Source organism: Myotis brandtii, unplaced genomic scaffold (assembly GCF_000412655.1).
Source record: "Myotis brandtii unplaced genomic scaffold, ASM41265v1 scaffold6, whole genome shotgun sequence".
Classification (NCBI taxonomy): domain Eukaryota; kingdom Metazoa; phylum Chordata; class Mammalia; order Chiroptera; family Vespertilionidae; genus Myotis; species Myotis brandtii.
In genome coordinates this window covers 2,932,456-2,947,156 of record NW_005370271.1, presented here as the reverse complement: position 1 = coordinate 2,947,156, position 14,701 = coordinate 2,932,456, and the positions used below count along the sequence as shown (strand labels likewise).

Genomic DNA, 14,701 nt, shown 5'->3' with positions numbered 1-14,701 from the left:
CTGCGCGTGCCCGCTCTGACTCAGCGTCCCCGGGGACGCACGCACCGCTGCAGAGCCCGGAGCAGGCCCCTTTGGGTTCTTCTCCGGGTGCCTGCTCCGCTTGTGACGCACACGACTTAGAGATGCGGTTCTTCATTCGAGAAACGTTGAGAGCCTACCGTATGCCAGGCTCTGGGCAACGGGCCTTGAACACCCCCTCCAGAGAGAGGGGCTTGAGCACAGGGTCCCTGCTCAGGGAATGACGTTATTCCTCAGTTTGCCCTCTCTGTGCCTGCTTAAAATGGTGCTTGTGCTCAAACCTGGCCCCCGGTGACGTCGCTGTCACGGAGGGTCGTGCATGGATCAGACAACGGTGATGAGGAGTGACCAGACTGCTCCCTGGACATTCCTTGGCCTAAGCAGGCGCTCCCATCTGCCATAACCAAGCAGAGCGTGTCTTTCCTCCTAGAGGGTGGCCAGGCCTGGCTGGCCTTAAAGACTGGACACCAGCTGGGTCGTGGGTCCAGCTCGACTTTACTCTGGACCTGGGCAAGGGATGGGGCCCAGAGGGAGGGGGTCATACAATTGAGGTCAAGCACGGCCTGCCAGGCGGGAGGAGCCAGCTTCGGGACACGGAGGAAAGAACACTGCAGACTGGAGAATTAGAGGCTAAGGTGCTAGGTGGGGCGCTGCGATGGTTCCAAGGATGCCTCGGGAGTCACGTGGCCAGGAGACGCGGTGTCCCAGGCAACAGCGGGAAGAGAAAACTGGACGTTAAGCCCCGCCTCCTGGTCATGAAAGGGGCGGGGGGATTTGTTGAATAGTGTACGCATGCGCAACTTCTCATTGCATTCTGGGAGTTGTAGTAAGAGCACTGTGTCGCTCCGGGGAGGACTACATTTCCCAAAAAGCCTGCCACGCCGTGCGCGCAGCTTCCGGAAGGCGTCCTCTACACGACACGAGGTTCTGGAAGTGAGAGGCGCCGAGTCTGAATTGCCTGAGCGGTGGTCGGCGTGATGCCCAAGGCCAAGGGGAAGACCCGGCGGCAGAAGTTCGGTTACAGTGTTAACCGGAAGCGTCTGAACCGGAGTGCTCGACGGAAGGCAGCCCCGCGGATCGAGTGGTGAGGGGCCCGGGTTCAGGAGGCCGCGGGCCTGGCGGGCACGGCCGGCGAGCTGACAGTTCCGCGCTCTCCCTCTTTTCCCGCAGCTCCCACATCCGACATGCCTGGGACCACACCAAGTCCGTGCGGCAGAACCTGGCCGAGATGGGCTTGGCTATGGACCCCAACAAGGCGGTGCCCCTCCGTAAGAGAAAGGTACTGGCTTGGCCCCCGCCCCGCCCGGCCGTAACTAGCCGGTTCCGAACGCCCGCCCGTCGCCGGCTGCGGGTCCCTTTCCTCCCTCCCTCTCCCTCCCCCCAGCACACACTGGGCCCGGGTTGGAGCTTCTCCACTTATTTTTTTTTCCTCTGAAATTAACTTGTGTCCCTTGGCATCTCAATGGTATTTTCCCGAATTTATCTTTTCCTGCCCCTTATTTCCCTTACATCTTCTTCCCCCAAGTCCTCCAATTATCCTTGGTCTGAGGCGTCTCCTAGGACCAAGTTCTCCCGAGGAAGGGTTTCCTGGGCCACCCCTTTAAAAAACAGCAACTTTCCCACTCAGGAACTTCTGTCCCGCGTTATTTTATTTATTTACTTATTTATTTTTGACTTTGTCCCGCGTTATTTTAATTCATAGCACTTGGTGTATTGTATATTTATCTCCTTCCCCCAACAAAATCCAATAAGTAGTTAACCTAATAAAAGGATTTACTGATTGACTTGGCCCGGTTGCCTTTAGGTAAGTTTCTTTGTATCCCTTCCTGCGAGGGAACTGGCGCTGCTGTTTCTTGATCAGACATGAGGCTGCAGCCCAGCACTGTCAGGTGGCTCCCCTCATTGTGGTGGTTCATTGGATTGTCATCCAACAAAGTGGGCAGACAAGGCTTACTATGCCCATTTCACGGGCGCAGAAAGATGAATTGCTTGCTCGAGTCTCTGAGAATCATGAAACCTCCAGGGTATTGGTTCTCCTTGTCATCTGTTCCTGCCTGACCTTGTGCAGGGATTCTTAGGGGGTCATGCAGTGGCGCTGGGATGGGCAAGCGCCTCTAGAAGTTTCTCTCACCCAGGATCCTTCCTTCATCTGCTGGTCTCACTGGCTCTGTTCTCTGCAGGTCCAGGCCATGGAGGTGGACGTAGACGAGAGACGGCAGCTCGTACGGAAGCCCTATGTGCTGAATGGTGGGTGCTGGCCACATTCCTCGGGTCACCATCCAGCATAGTCAGGGCTGGAAGGGCAGGTAGAGAAGCCAGGACCAAAGGCAAGAAAAGCTGGTCCAGGGCTCACACCATTAGGGCTGTGTCTCCGGCTGGGACATGCAGTCTACTGGCTAAACTCAGGTGTGTGAAGTGAGGTCAGAGCTGTTCAGGGGGGATGAGCCAGGTGCCCGAGAGGTTAGAAAAGAAACCCATTAAGTCTCAGGCTTGTATTTCAGCTTCTCCTGAATTTAAGGATGAACAGATTTTTAGAGATTTCACCCTCTTATTTAATCTTCCCAATGACCAATCAATTTCATGTTCATAAAGGCCACAGAAACTGAATATTAAAATAGAAAATAAATTCTGCAGGGAAGACAGAATACTCTGGAATTCTCTACCCACCCTTCCTATTACTTGTCTGAGATTTTTTGGTTTTTTTTGTTAATCCTCACTCGATATTTTTTTCCATTGAGAGTGGGAGGGCGAGTGAGTCTACCCACCCTTCCTATTACTTGTCTGAGATTTTTTGTTTTTTTTGTTAATCCTCACTCGATATTTTTTCCATTGAGAGTGGGAGGGCGAGGGAGAAGAAGAGAGAGGGAAACATCAATGTGAGGGAGACATATTGACTGGTTGCCTCCTGCACACACACCGACTGGGGCCAGGAGTGAACCCCGCAACCCTGGGACGTGCTCTTGACCAGGAATCGAACCTTCAACCACTGAGCCACACTGGCCAGGGCTTACTTGTCTGAGGCTTTTAATAGTTGTGACTGTAGGATTTGAATGGCCAGACATTTGATATAAAATTCCTTGAGGTCCTATCTTTAGTTTTTCTCAGTGATTCTCATTAAGTACTGCATTGGATTGCATATATAAAATCGTTTACTTATTACAGTAAAATTTTTTACTATAAGCAGTTTTAGCACTTAACTCTGGATAAGATTTGACCACCTGGTTTCAGTATTTTCCTTCCTTCGTAGATGAGAAATAGGGAGCATTTGCCTAGCTAGTTTAAAAGCAAAGCCATTATTGGCTCCACAGCTTGGCTTTTTTCTCTCCGGTGGAACAGAGGTGCCTGGGCCCAGCCTTAGACCCTAGTTCTCATTTGTTCGGACCTTTCCATTTCATGTTATTGTAACACTTCAAGGAAAGAGGGTCTGTTTAGAGCCGGCAGGGAGCCCTGTCCTGTGCAGGGAGCAACACCTCATTCCCTGTCTCCTGGCAGTGTATCTTCATCTCTGTCCCAGGACCTGGCACTCAGTAAAGATTGTAAGTTTGCTGCCTTTTTTTACCCATCTGAGGCCCAAAGAGATGACTTGCCTTTCAGGTAGTTGCCACTGATAAATGATTGTGTCATAGGCAGAGCCTGGGATCCAAGGGGCTGAAGAGGAAGGTTCTAGCACCAAATGTGGAGATGGAGGCCAAGTCCATCAGATGGCTGGCGTAGCAACGCTTGTAGCTTGGGATTGGGCAAAGGGGTGACTGGACAGCTCAAATAGTGCAGGGAGCAACACCTCATTCCCTGTCTCTCGGCTTCTCACCCCAGACCTCGAGGCAGAAGCCAGCCTCCCGGAAAAGAAAGGAAATACGCTGTCTCGGGACCTCATAGACTACGTCCGCTACATGGTGGAGAACCATGGGGAGGACTACAAGGTGAGTGGCTCAGGCCCGGCGGAGAGCACCACTTGGGCCCATTGGGAAGATACCGCAGACCATTTGTGGTCTGATCTGCTTGCTTAGGGCCTTTTCCTGCGTGGAAATAGGGAAGACAGACTCTGGCAGTGGATCCTACTGACAGTGCTAATAGCTGAGACAGACTGAGTGGCTGTCCCAGATATGTTGGTTTGTTTGCATGGGACTTACAAAGAACTTGAACTACTTGCTGTTTTAGTTATGGGAGGTTTTAAAAATAAGTCCATATTTTTAGCTTCTGTTAAACATGGAAAGATCGGGCTACACTGGCCTCCCCCCCACCCCCCATGCCAGTGAGATTAGTTGGCTGTGGATGGAGCATGAGCTGCTCAGCTGGCCCCTGCGGCATCTGCCTCCATTTCCCCACATGCACCATGGCTTTTGAGGTGAGGAAGCTGAACCTCCGGGACAGGAAGTGGTGGCCCACCTCCAGCAGAGCTAGGATTTGAACCTTTGCCTATCCATCCCTCAAGTAGCCTTTCTCCCTTCTTAGGCTATGGCCCGGGATGAGAAGAATTATTATCAAGATACCCCGAAACAGATTCGGAATAAGATTAACGTCTATAAGCGCTTTTACCCAGCGGAGTGGGAAGCCTTCGCTCATTCTTTGCAGAAGAATGCGATGGAGGTTGCGTGACTGGTTTACGCCTGCCCCAGGCTGAAGCCTCCTCCTGGACCCGAGAAGCTGGAGCCAGGGTTTAAGGCAAGGAGGGGGGTGTGGCTACAGAGGCTGGCCAAACCCCATTCTCGGGACCAGGCCTGCCTGGTTTGGGCGGCATGAGGAGTGTCCCCCCCCATAGCAGGACCACAGGCAGGGTGTGGTTGGGCACTGGGCATTTTCTTGTCTGTCTTCAGCTATGAACCATAGAAAAATTCTCCTGTTTCTCCTACAAGCCCGTAAAATGTCTCTTCTTGCTGCTCTGGGAAAGAAGGTTTTTACATCATTTCACATGAAACTGTGAGATGTGTGGTTTTATCTTCATCTTACATGTAAGGAAACTGGGGCTTGATGGGCATTAGGGGTGGGGGGGCCGAAGTCTTTCCAACTGCTGAGCCTCGGCTTTCGCTTGCTTCTCCCCCTTGGCCTCTGAAGGCAGCCCCGACCCACCTTCAGGCCACATAGACTCCAGCAGTGACTGGCCACGAGGCACGGCAGGTGCGGCCTTTAGGATCTAGTCCAGCGGTTCTCAACCTTCTGGCCCTTTACAGTTCCTCATGTTGTGACCCAACCAGAAAATTATTTTCATTGCCACTTCATAACTGTAATGTTGCTACTGTTATGAATCGTAATGTAAATATCCGATATGCTGGCTGGTCTTAGGCGACCCCTGTGAAAGGGTCGTTTGACCGCCAAAGGGGTCGCGACCCACAGGTTGAGAACCGCTGATCTAGTCTGTGGCCATGGAGGTGGACTGCACAGCCTCAATATGAGGCCCTCTTCCTCATATTGAAAAGTTGAGCTCGAGGGCCTTCATTATTTGACCTCATAACTTTAGTCCTTCACAGCATCCCAAGTTCAGGCCTTAGACTAGCCTGCCCCTGACCTTGTTTCTTTACAGTTCAGGTGCCAATTTTAGGAGGCCTTCCCTATTATCCCCTGCCCCCGAGCTGGGTAAGTGTCCTATAGTCCCCATGCCCAGACTTCCTGTTAGCAATCATCCTGGCATAGCTGCCTTTTAATCTGCCTGACGTCCCCCAGTCCCCTACTAGAGTACAGGGACCTTGTCTGTAAATGCTGGGGGAGTGGCCTCCATTCTGACCTTAGGCACAGAGGCTGTCAGGTATCCTTGCTCCCATTTCCATGCCTGGCTGACATCCCAGAGCCAGGAGTGGGGGAAAGGTTTGGATACTCCCCAGAAGGTACTGAGACCAACGCTGATGCTCCTTACCACCCACCGATGTGGGCTGTCGAGCCCAGGGACTGGGACTTGTTGACAAACTATCACAGCAAGTGTTCTGGAACCACCCTCTACAGCTGTCCCTCCCTGAGACTGTAAGCACCCAACAGTCCTCAAAACCAGAATTCGAATGAAACCACACCGTTTTTGGCATTTATTGTGTAGTACCTCAGACACCGCCAGCACTAGCTCTTCTGCTGTCTGCCCTTGGTGGCCTGTGGGCCTGGGCGCAAGGCACAGGACAGCAAGGCCCTTTACTTCCAGATCTTTGAGGGCAAACCTCCCCTTGTCCCTTAGTGCCCCGTCTCCTGGAGGCAGCAGATGAGAAGTTGGAGGGTCCCTTTTCAGAGCTACTAGAAAGGACTCTGAGGACGTGTGAGCAGAGAGCAAGCACGAGGCCCACCGCTCAGTGCCCCTGCTCCGAGGTCGGGCAGCTGTGCGAGGACCACACCACAGGCGAGCTTCAGCAGCTGGTGCGAGATGTTGGCAGTTGCTACTAAACTACATAAGAACAAAGTTTTTTCAAAGGCAAATGGAAAGGTTTCATGGAGAACCTGACGCTTCCTTCAGGTTTTCATCAGCACTTCCGCGGAGGGTTGGGGTGGGGGAGCAGTGAGGACTGACTCCGTCCCCTCCCGTCTTACGCTGGCTCCACTGCATCAGCGCAAGCTTACAACGGCAGTTGTGGGCACCAAGAGGTGCTAGAGGCTTCTTGGGATGGGCAGTCCGTCCAAGGTGGTGGTCCCGGCAGCCTCAAGAGCCCTCTTGCCCAGACCATCCACATGGGCCAGCTCGGGGCCAGGTTGGCCCGGACACCTCCTACCCTTTCCCATGTGTAGACAGGTCAGGAGCTGTAGAGCCAGGGCAGTGGTGGGAGCAGTGTCACCCAGACTAGCTCAGGAACCTCACTGAGATGAATAGCTCCGAGTAATGCCTGGTTTCCAAAAGCACTTACTTGGCTCCTGAATCAGTCACAAGGCCGGGCAGCTAGCTGTCCTTAAGAAAGGCTATTGTTCTGCTTTGCCCAATCAGGTCCTGGAAATCAGAGCACATGGGCCCGGTGGCACTCTGCCTCGAGTATGGCCCAGCAGCCCCAACAGGAGCACAGCTGTCAGCCACAGGCGTGCTGAGGCTCACCCATAGGCCAACAGAACGTCTGTGTTCCATGCAAGCATCAGAGTGGTGGCAGGCTGGCCCTTCAGCGCCCCTCTGCAGTGTCTTCCGATGCCACTGGGACCCATCGGTTCCGAGTGGTCTTTAAAAGTACCTCAACTACATGTAGTTGAACTCTATTCAAGTTCACCTCTCCCTACTAGGGCCTTTAAAAATCTTACTACATAGGGACTGATACTCAATAGACCAAAGGCAGATCTCAGTGAGGAGAAAGGGTCCCTCACCAGCACTGGTTCCAAAGGTAACTTTCAAGCACTGGGATCCAGGTGGGGTTCATAGAACACAGAAGTGAAAAGTTGTCAGAAAAGTTTCAAAGGCTACTCTACAATCCAAGCCGCTCCTTAATTGTTTAAAATAAAAGCAAACAAGTCCCTTAATGCAGAAAGTTAATCCGAAGCCCTAGAGCAGAGCGAGCTACTCTTCAGTTCTGCCTCCCTCCTTCCCCTCTTCTCACACCAGCTGAAGAATTGAGCACAAAGTAAACAAATGAAAGGAAGGCACAGAACCTCTGTTCTCAATGAAAAAGCAAACAGAATTGATAAAAAAAATAGTCCATTTGTGGCCACTGGTTATTCAGTGACCCTGACAGACAAAAGGCTCCTCCTCTTGCCTGCATGAAAGAGAAGTGTCGATGCAGAGACAAAATGGTCCTAACTGGCTGGTCACTGGAAAGAGAATCATGGAATGTGCACGGGCGAGAACACCAGAAATTCCGTCCAACTCTGCTGTGGCTGGGCACCCACGGGTCTGGGAGGCTGAGCGACGTGCCCCAGGCTACCCCACTGGCTGGTCGCTCCATCCCATTTCTTTACCTGGATTTACACGATTGAAATTTCCTTTCCCAGAGTCCTCTGCTATCTACACAGAAGGGATCTGACATACCGATGGAGGTACAGTTCATGTGGATCAGTGTGAACTCTCCTGATATCATTATATCAAAGGGCGGGGGAGCTACAGCTTGGCTCCTTGACCTGCGTAACTTATCACTGTCATTAATGATTCCAGCCATTTTCCTCAAAGTTCCAGATTTTCCATGACAGTCATCTGGGGTTTTGATAGCAGCACCTAGAAACAGAGGCTAAATCTTTGGCCTGTTCCTTTTATAAATAAATAATCACAATGCAGTTCTAGATCAAGGCCCAGCTCTGGTGGACAATCTTCAGTCTTCTCAGGAATGGAACTCTGGTCTCCCCCACTTACGGAAACCTGGTGCCGGCATAGTTCACACAAGAGCAGCAGCTTCTGTCTCCAGATGTGGGGAAATTCAGTGTTTCTGATTGGGGGTGAACACCACTTACTCTGCAGTCATGAGAGGCTGGGGCCGGGCCTCAGCCTGGGGAAGCGGGGAGGTTGCAGACCCTTGCTAGGATCTCCAGGTTTGTCCTCACACTTATCTCCGATGCTGGGAAATGCATCTCTCAGTTTGAAAAAAAAAACCCCACACAAAACACAGAAATCACCTTCCTATTAAAATGATGGCCCTGGGGCCAGAGGGGAAGAGACTGGTCAAAGCCACAAGCCAGATGGGCAGAGCTGGGGCTGGAGGACCATGTGGAACGGAGAGCCAGGGTTCACTGCGTCCTGCCTAGAACCTGTCTGTGAGGAGGGGCATGAAATTGCCAGGAGGGAACAGCTGACTGAGTACTTTCCTCAACCACCAGGACCTGCAGGGAGGGGAGCACTGAGCCCACCCTCTGCCCCACCCCACTTCGGCCCCACGGCCACCTCACCAGGAAGGATTCTGCGTGGTTCTTGGCTCTGATGAGGGCAAGGAGAGAAGGGACGTGCTGCCGTGCAGCTCCTGCCCCAGGCCCAGGCCCAGGCCAGTGATGAAGAGCAGGAGCAGCAGAACTGGGCTCCCAGGGCTGGTGGGTGAGCAGGTGGTGCCAGCCTAGGAGAGAAGCTGCAAGAGTAGTTTCCAGATGTGCACGGTGCCAGGGTCTTCAGATCCGGGTCCCACAGGGGCAATGCTGGCCCCCAAGAAGAAGACCTCCCGCTGGCTGTCGACAACCTGCAGACCCAGCTCCTGCTGCAGCTCCACCATGCTCATGGCCTCGCTCAGGTCCTGGTGAAACAGCCACAGTGTATCCCAACACCCAGCCTCGCCCTCCAGGAAATAAACTTGAGCTACCTCAGGGAACCCTGGGGCCCAAGTTCCCAGAGTGGCCTCTGGACCCCTTGGTCTGAACTCTTCCTCATCTCTGCCTTTCCTCTGTACTAATCTCTCTTCATCATCAACCACTGTGGTTAGAAGTAGCACTTCCTATACATTAGACATTGTGATAGGCACCAAGTCTTACTCAATTCTCACAGTTTAAACCAACTGATGAGGAAATTGGCTCAGAGAAGGTGAAGTCATTGTCAAGGAAACAACTGGCAGAGCCAGATTTCAAACTCAGGTTGGTGTGATGCCCAAGCTTAGGACCCTTCCAGGAATCCCAGCTGTGTCCTAAACTCAGGAGTGGAGAGGCCTTACAGTGGCTCACTTCCAGACAAGTCAGAGGCCGCTGCAGAACGTGGCTGCTGAGGGTACATTGTAATTTCAAGCCTGGCTTAAGATTAAAATGATTTTTCTTGGAGCGATTCATAGAATGCTGGGACCTTCAGTGTTGTCTCCTGTAGGTTCAAAATTGCTAGAAATTACAGTTTATATGTAGGATGATGATGTAATTCATCGTCCAAACTGGGGTATTTCTGATACTCAAAGTGGGTACTTCCAATAATTATACTAGAATAACAGACATAAGTGGGTATTGTCCCAGGCAGACGAGGATGTATAGTTACCTGTTGATAAATGTCACGTATTTCCCAATAGGCAGGGGGAATCTGAGGTCAAAGACGCAAGCCTCTCTCCAAACAGGTTGGAAACACGTCCCATGACATGCAGGGACATGGGCACAGGCCATAGGAGATATTTCAGGACTCCATACTGTGGCCGTTTCACCTGGCTGAGGATGGCACTTTAGGTCGAGGGTGGCTGGGCCCGAGGCACCACTCTGGCACCTGGGAGAGGTATGTGTAGTGGTTAACAGGGTCTCTGAGGACGATCTGAGTTCAGTCCTGGCTTTGCCGCTTACCAACTAGAACTTTGGGGACAACAGCAAGGCCTGTCGTGGGGTTTTGTGGGACTGATGTGAGGTCATGGTTGTCAGGTGCTTAGCACTGTGCCTGGTGCACCGTAAGCACGCACACAAGTGCTCGTTATTATTAGACGTATTCGTTAATCTCCCATCCCTTCCCAGCTTTAGCTCTTTGATCAGAGCCAGAAGTCGCAAGGACATAGCGGAGTGAAAAGGCGCAGGTTTTGGAGTTAGATATCCCACTTTCACTGTTTTCAGTGTGAACAGCCTTGGGGAGATGACAGAATCTCTCTGAGCCTCAGATGCCCTGTCTGTAAAATGGGACTAGTATTTCATACCTTGGAGGGTCAGTAGAAGCATAATATGAAAATGTCATTCAAAGCCACACCTGGCATCTAGTTTCTCATTTCTCTAGGATGACAAATGACAGGGAGGCAGCAGGGAAGGCAGACAGGACGGGGATATGGGGTGAGGAAGGAGCAGAGGCAGACGAGTGGGGGACAGGCTCTCCGCCAGGGCTCTAGTCATGGGCCTGGGCCTGAATCCCTCTCCAGTGCGCCCACCCAGCCCAGCCACTTGTGGATCAAGTCTGACCTGAGCCAGACTCCTGCGGCCCTCACCTGCTTGTTGGCCACCACGACGACAGGCAGGTCAGGGTCCTTGTCCAGCAGCTTGTGCAGCTCCTGCCGGGCCCAGGGCAGCCGCAGCCGGTCAGCCGAGTCCACCATGAACACCAGCACGTCCACCTCGTTCACAAACTCCTTCCAGTAGAAGCGCAGGTTCTGGCTGCCACCGACTGAGGAGAGGCCAGGGGCCAGCTCAGAGCCTCCCTAGGCCCTGGCTCTCTACAGACAGCCCCTTCCCCACCCTCATCCAGCTTCCCAAGGCTTCACCCACCAGGAACAAGGAAAAGACCACAGGTTCCAGAGCCAATCAGACCTGGGTTTAGTTCTGCCTGAGCGCTGGCTCTCCCTGGACAAGTTGCTACCTTCAAATATTAGTCTCCTCCTACTAAACTTACCTAACAGCAAAACCCAAAGGTACATATACAGTGCTGTTCTGAGGGCTGGTGTATAGTAGGTGCTCAATAAATAGTACTCTCCACTTCTTTCTCCTGGGCTGCCTTGCCTCCTGCCAATTCCTGGCTTCCTCCTGGGTCAGCAGCTGTGGTCAGAAGCCAGGACTCCCCACCCTGCTTGTGCACAGCCATTCTCCATCCAGTTTCTTTTGTTCAGTCTGGTCACCCCACTTTCTTCCCCCAGAAATGCCATATTCAGTCCTACCACGTGGCTGCCCACATACACCCCTAATGTGGGTTGCCTTCCTTTTCCTTCTGTACCTCTGCACAGTCCCCAGTGGTCACCCTGTAGCCTGGTGTTTCTGGTTATAATTCTGACCCTTGTGGATTCTAAGCTCTTTGAGAGTTAGAACTGTTTACCTCTGGATCCCCCCCAAAGCCCTCAGCACAATGCCTGGCACATAGCAGGCACTCAACAAGTATTTACTGAGTGCTTACTAGGTGCCAAGCACTGATCTGGGTGCTGGGGAAACAGAGGTGAGTGAGGCAGGCAGGGGCCCTGCTCTCATGGGGCTCCCTCCGCAATCAGGACAGACACAGCAACAACACCAACATTTCAGAAAGGAAGGAAATAAAACAGAAAAAGTGGAAGTGGCTGTGGGGGTGCCTTTGGGTTGGGGGTCTAGGAAAGTCTCCCCAAGGAGGTGGCATGTGGGCCGAGTCTGGGCTGATGAGAAGGAACTAGCCATGGGAGAGGCAGAGAAAAGTATTCCAGGCAGAGGGAAGAGCACACTGGGCAGAAGGTGGCCAGAGTGGCTGAGGGGGAGGGGGAAGCCACGACCAGCAAGCCTGGCCAGGGCTGAACCACACGGGGCCTGGAAGGCCGGAGTGGGGCTGTGGAGCCCCTTACGGGTTTTGAGAGTGACTTGATCTGAAAGATACCACTGGCTGACCTGGGACAGACGTGAACGCAGGAAGACCAGCAAGGAGGCTGTTGTACTGAAATGATTTTGGGTTGGACTAGGCAGGCAGTGGTGGAGGTGGGGAGAAATGGACAGACCAGAATCTGGACAGACAAGGATAAAGCGGATAGGACTAAGCTAATTAAATGGATATGAGAGGTGGGGGAAGGGAAGAGTTATCAAAGACCCACAGAGGCTCATTGGCAGTGGGTTCCAGGCCTGGCATTGTAGGAGACCACCGCAAGGTGCATGCTCTGGGAGACGAAAGCCCCAGGACTTCAGCGCGAGATCTGTGGTTGAATCCAGGCTGAAAGACCCTATGGAGGTGCACTGTTACTGGCCAGACTCTTGGGGAACATGAAGACACGGAACCCCTCCTCCCAGGGCTGGAGGGGAGGGGCACTGTCTCTCCTGACAGGGTGGGCCTCAAGGGCAGAACCCACACTTGACCTTTCTGTGTCCCTGGCACAAAAGAGGGAGATGGGGAAAGCTTGTTGAAAAGACCGAATTCCAGGTGAATATCAATGTTTGCTACAATCAGGGAGGAAAGATGTAGGCAGATCAGACCAATAGGCAAGTGCCTGAGATCAGAGGAACTGGGCCCAGTCAGGCCAACAGCCAGGCCCTCAGAGTCTGAGCCCCTACCTAGCACTCCACCAAAGCCACCCAGTCTTCATGGTCTGAGTCCTGTGGCTGACAGGAAGTCTACTGTCCCTCCATCCAGTCTGTGGCTGAACACAGGTGGCTAAGTACTGCTGCCCTCTCTGTCCTGCTCTCCCAACATCCCAAAAAGCCTAATACCGCGGGCAGGGGGCAGCTCAGACCCTCTCTGATCACTCAACAAGCTCTCCCAGATACCTGCCTGGGGCTGGGCCTGGGGTTGGTCAGACCTGTCTGTCTCAGAGGCTGGGATGTGGTAAATACTGCAGCAGAAGGTGCGCCCAGAGGGAGAGCCCTAAGAAGCTCTCCCAGATACCTGCCTGGGGCTGGGCCTGGGGCCAGCGCTTGGTCAGACCTGTCTGTCTCAGAGGCTGGTATGTGGTAAATACTGCAGCAGAAGGTGTGCCCAGAGGGAGAGCCCTAAACCTAGCAAGGGCCTCAGAGGAGGCTTCCCAAGGACATCATGTTTGATGTAGATCTTGAAGGATGAGTATTAGTTTATCAAGGGAAGGTGGCTTTCCAGACAGAGGGAACGGTGCTTGCAAAGGACAGAAGCAAGAAGGAAAACCTAAGTCCCCTTCAGAACCAAGCAATGGAGCATGGTGCTTATCGAGAGTCACCGTTGCTGGGCCTCAGTTTCCCCATGTCTTAATGAAGGTAATAACTGTTTCCAGTTGCATGGAGTTGCTGGGAGGATTTTATTAAGTACAGTCATGCACCATATGATATTTCGACCAATATCGAACCACATGTATGGCAATGGTCCCGTTAGATTAGAATGGAGCTAGAAAATTCCCATCACCTAGTGCAGTGGTCGGCAAACTACAGCTTGCAAGCCACATGCGGCTCTTTGGCCCCTTGAGTGTGGCTCTTCCACAAAATACCGACTTCTGCGCATGGGCCACGAAGTTTCAATCGCACTGTATGTGCGTGCCCGCATGTGGTATTTTGTGGAAGAGCCACACTCAAGGGGCCAAAGAGCCGCATGTGGCTCGCGAGCTACAATTTGCCGGCCACGGACCTAGTGACATCGTAGCACAACACATTACAGTTGCCTACAGCATTCAGTACAGTAACATGCTGTACAGGCTTGTAGCCTAAGAGCAACAGGCTACAGCACACAGCCTAGATGTGTAGCAGACTGTACCACCTAGGTGTATAGGGGAAGTCCATGATGCTCGTACAAGATCACCTAAGGATGCCTGTCAAATGACTGGCTTACAGAACACTAGCTGTCAGTATCTGTGTTAGGCATGCGGGCTTCAGCTGGAGTGAGGCACAGGCAGGAGGACCAAGCTGGAGCTGCCTATTCATGAAGACCCCCCCCCACGTCAGAAGACAGCTTTTGTATCCTGTGCCCTGGACGCGGGAGGAATTTCATACAGGGGCGCGATCTGCTTAGGTGTGCATTTTGGAGCCACCCCCAGGCAAAAAGCCCAGGCTTGGGTCCCCTCAGGTGATGGGGGACAGTGTGTGTGTGTGTGGGGGGGGGGCTGGGGGAGTCTGCTCACTCTCTAGCAGGTCCACCTCGAAGTCCCTGGTGGGCAGCCGCACGGAGTTGAAGCCCCAGGTGGGGATGTGGCCTTCCAGCGGCGACTTCCCGGACAGCACGCGCAGGAACGTGCTCTTGCCGGAGCCATCCAGCCCCAGCACCAGCACCTCGCGCTGCTCCAGCTCCTCCAGCGCCGGCTCGTCGTCCTCCTCCTCTTCGGGCTGCGGGGCACAGGTTGGGCTGCAGTCTCGCCCTCCAGCCTTGCCTGTCCCGGGGGCAGACCGGAGGCACCACGGCGCGCATCCCGCCCTCCCCCCGTCAAGGGCAGGCGGGCACAGCCTGGTGCAACGGGACGAGCGCGCCCCTTGGAATCCCGAATCCCCAGCCCCGTTCTGCAGGTCTCCCTGAGTGGCCTCGGCGAATTCCTTACGCCCCCTCCCG

General features: G+C 53.3%; 3 protein-coding genes across 4 annotated transcripts in view; 1 reads left to right on the top strand and 2 right to left on the bottom strand.

The window, feature by feature from the left end:
• TMEM130 (transmembrane protein 130) overlaps positions 1-152 on the bottom strand; it is an 11,329-nt gene extending 11,177 nt beyond the window's left edge. For both annotated transcript variants that reach the window (XM_005879402.1, XM_005879403.1), the window contains exon 1: positions 46-152. In XM_005879402.1, the coding sequence (XP_005879464.1) occupies positions 46-136 (91 nt within the window). In that variant the 5' untranslated portion in view covers positions 137-152. The remainder of the gene's footprint in view (positions 1-45) is intronic.
• A 735-nt stretch (positions 153-887) lies between these two features.
• NOP16 (NOP16 nucleolar protein) lies at positions 888-4,729 on the top strand. Its single transcript, XM_005879401.2, has 5 exons — positions 888-1,102; positions 1,189-1,297; positions 2,199-2,265; positions 3,832-3,938; positions 4,471-4,729. Exons 1-5 carry the CDS (start codon positions 996-998, stop codon positions 4,612-4,614), a joined length of 534 nt encoding a protein of 177 aa, XP_005879463.1. The 5' UTR covers positions 888-995; the 3' UTR covers positions 4,615-4,729.
• A 1,275-nt stretch (positions 4,730-6,004) lies between these two features.
• Positions 6,005-14,701, bottom strand: part of ARL10 (ADP-ribosylation factor-like 10) — a 10,274-nt gene continuing 1,577 nt past the window's right edge. The window contains exons 2-4 of the mRNA XM_005879445.2: positions 14,280-14,695; positions 10,749-10,924; positions 6,005-9,113 (exon numbers count right to left, since the gene is read on the bottom strand). Of these exons, the coding sequence (XP_005879507.1) occupies positions 8,940-9,113; positions 10,749-10,924; positions 14,280-14,695 (766 nt within the window). The 3' untranslated portion in view covers positions 6,005-8,939. The remainder of the gene's footprint in view (positions 9,114-10,748; positions 10,925-14,279; positions 14,696-14,701) is intronic.

Excerpts from the sequence above, each read along its gene's own strand:
- NOP16 (XM_005879401.2), top strand. The coding sequence starts at position 996 with ATGCCCAAGGCCAAGGGGAAGACCCGGCGGCAGAAGTTCGGTTACAGT. Across the intron at positions 1,298-2,198 it reads TGCCCCTCCGTAAGAGAAAG|GTCCAGGCCATGGAGGTGGA; the intron begins GTACTGGCTTGG and ends TGTTCTCTGCAG. Across the intron at positions 3,939-4,470 it reads ACCATGGGGAGGACTACAAG|GCTATGGCCCGGGATGAGAA; the intron begins GTGAGTGGCTCA and ends CTCCCTTCTTAG.